Source organism: Pundamilia nyererei, unplaced genomic scaffold, assembly GCF_000239375.1.
Source record: "Pundamilia nyererei isolate P.nyererei 1_Seehausen unplaced genomic scaffold, PunNye1.0 scaffold00063, whole genome shotgun sequence".
In the NCBI taxonomy this organism is placed as follows: Eukaryota; Metazoa; Chordata; class Actinopteri; order Cichliformes; family Cichlidae; genus Pundamilia; species Pundamilia nyererei.
In genome coordinates this window covers 1,480,555-1,482,371 of record NW_005187464.1, presented here as the reverse complement: position 1 = coordinate 1,482,371, position 1,817 = coordinate 1,480,555, and the positions used below count along the sequence as shown (strand labels likewise).

At 37.9% G+C, this 1,817-nt stretch overlaps 1 protein-coding gene across 2 annotated transcripts in view; it reads left to right on the top strand.

Annotated features, from left to right (window-relative positions):
- The window catches only part of antxr1b (ANTXR cell adhesion molecule 1b), a 17,299-nt gene that overhangs the window by 2,205 nt on the left and 13,277 nt on the right, over positions 1 to 1,817 (top strand). The window contains exons 2-6 of one of the 2 annotated variants that reach the window (XM_005735267.2): positions 901 to 972; positions 1,108 to 1,141; positions 1,248 to 1,329; positions 1,448 to 1,481; positions 1,721 to 1,800. In XM_005735267.2, coding sequence (XP_005735324.1) covers positions 901 to 972; positions 1,108 to 1,141; positions 1,248 to 1,329; positions 1,448 to 1,481; positions 1,721 to 1,800 — 302 coding nt within the window. Of the gene's footprint in view, positions 1 to 900; positions 973 to 1,069; positions 1,142 to 1,247; positions 1,330 to 1,447; positions 1,482 to 1,720; positions 1,801 to 1,817 lie in introns of both variants that reach the window. The other variant, XM_005735266.1, reaches the window with a different exon arrangement.

Below are 1,817 nucleotides of genomic sequence, written 5' to 3'. Positions count from 1 at the left end.
AATAAAATGTATAAGAAATAAAATGGAAAAAAATGAATAAAAAAATAAGGAGGTTAAAAAATGATTGAAACTGGCAAGACCTCTGGTACTAAACTTAAAATGTCTTGGAGAATATTTATGATTCTAGAAGCTTTTTAAAAATATCAGTTGTTCACACTGATTCCATAATTTGGTGTCCACAACAGCTAAAGCTCAGTTGAGTGGACAGGGGACAAGCGGACAACGGACTGTCCCCACTACAGGTTAAATACCTGGACTCTTAGACAGCTGTTTTAGAACTGAAGAAGCCTTGTGGATGAAAAGTTAAAAACATCTTCACGAGCCAAAAAGAAGTCCAGTCACCTTCTTTTAAAGCACTCAACACCAGTAATTTCCTCTTTTTTCTAAAATATTTTTACACAAAAAGATTCAGGTGATAGCCGATAATCACAATAAGAATACTCTCTAACTAAAACTCCTTTAATAAGTGTCCACCGTGTTCTCCATCACTGCTGCTCACTGTCAGTGAGAATAGACTCCAGTCCTTCTTTCAGCCAGCAAAAGCTATTATATTGTATGCAGTGCAAAGACAATCTTTAATTACATCACATTACAGGGTTATAAGGAGATCTAGACTTTAAAGGCAGTTTCCACAATTTCACAGATATTCAGTGTTTCCGTCTTTCAGCTTTTAATGTCATGCTTTTCTTGTCTGTTTTGATGACTCCCTTTTTATTCTTCCTAATTCTGGAAGCGAAGAAGCTAAACAACAGTATAACAGCATTAAGTTGTTCACTATTAGAGTATTTCTAAGTTCTTTCTTAGTCAATTGTGTTGCATGTCTTTTTCAGTCAATTGTGAATTGACTTTTTTGTGCCAAAGCTCCTGTGTGTCACTGAAACCGCTGAATCTTTGTTTCAGGTCTGGCAGTGTGCAGCATTACTGGAATGAGATCTATTACTTTGTCGATCATCTGGCTCACAAGTTTATCAGGTACAGTTACGCACAAGCCGTGGCACTATAAGAGTAAAGGGGGGGAAGAGAACATAAAAACATGTAACAATCATCTCTGGTGTTTTTGTTTTCCCAGTCCTCAGCTGCGGATGTCTTTTATTGTATTTTCAACAGAAGGAAGGATTCTCATGCCTCTAACAGAAGACAGGTGGCACATATACTAACACACCTAAATTTAATAATTCTTTTTATTTTTGTTGTATCATCCCCTTCTGATCAGTAGTTTTTGTCCTTTTTCACGTGTCAATAATAAGAGATCAGATTCGGGCGGGACTGGAGGAGTTACGTATGGTGCAGCCAGGCGGAGACACCTTCATGCACAGAGGATTTCAAAGGGTAAGTCATCTGTAAAGTCAATGAAAAACGGACCCTACCCAACAGTACGGCATCTGAGCCTTTAAATGAGGCCTTTTTAAAGTTTATAGCCACTGACGCCTCAAAACTTCCCTCTCAGGCCAGCGAGCAAATATACTACGGGACTGGAGATGGTAAGTAGATTTTTTCTTTCTTTTCTTTTTTTTAACACTTAATCATAGTAAAGTCTTTGACCCGAACATTAAAATTAATTTCACTCCTAATTCAGACACGTTAGAATCACTCTATAAGGAAACAATAGAAACGCAGCTGCTCTTCACATCACAAATATGTTCAAAATACTTAGAGATTGTGCTCTCAAAGATTTTTTTTTCTTTTTAGCATTTCAACAGCTCTTCCTTCTGTGCTGTAGGTTACCGGACAGCCAGTGTCATCATTGCCCTGACGGACGGTGAACTGAGAGAAAATCAGTTTGACCTGGCTCAAAGAGAGGTAGAAGAATCCGTGTG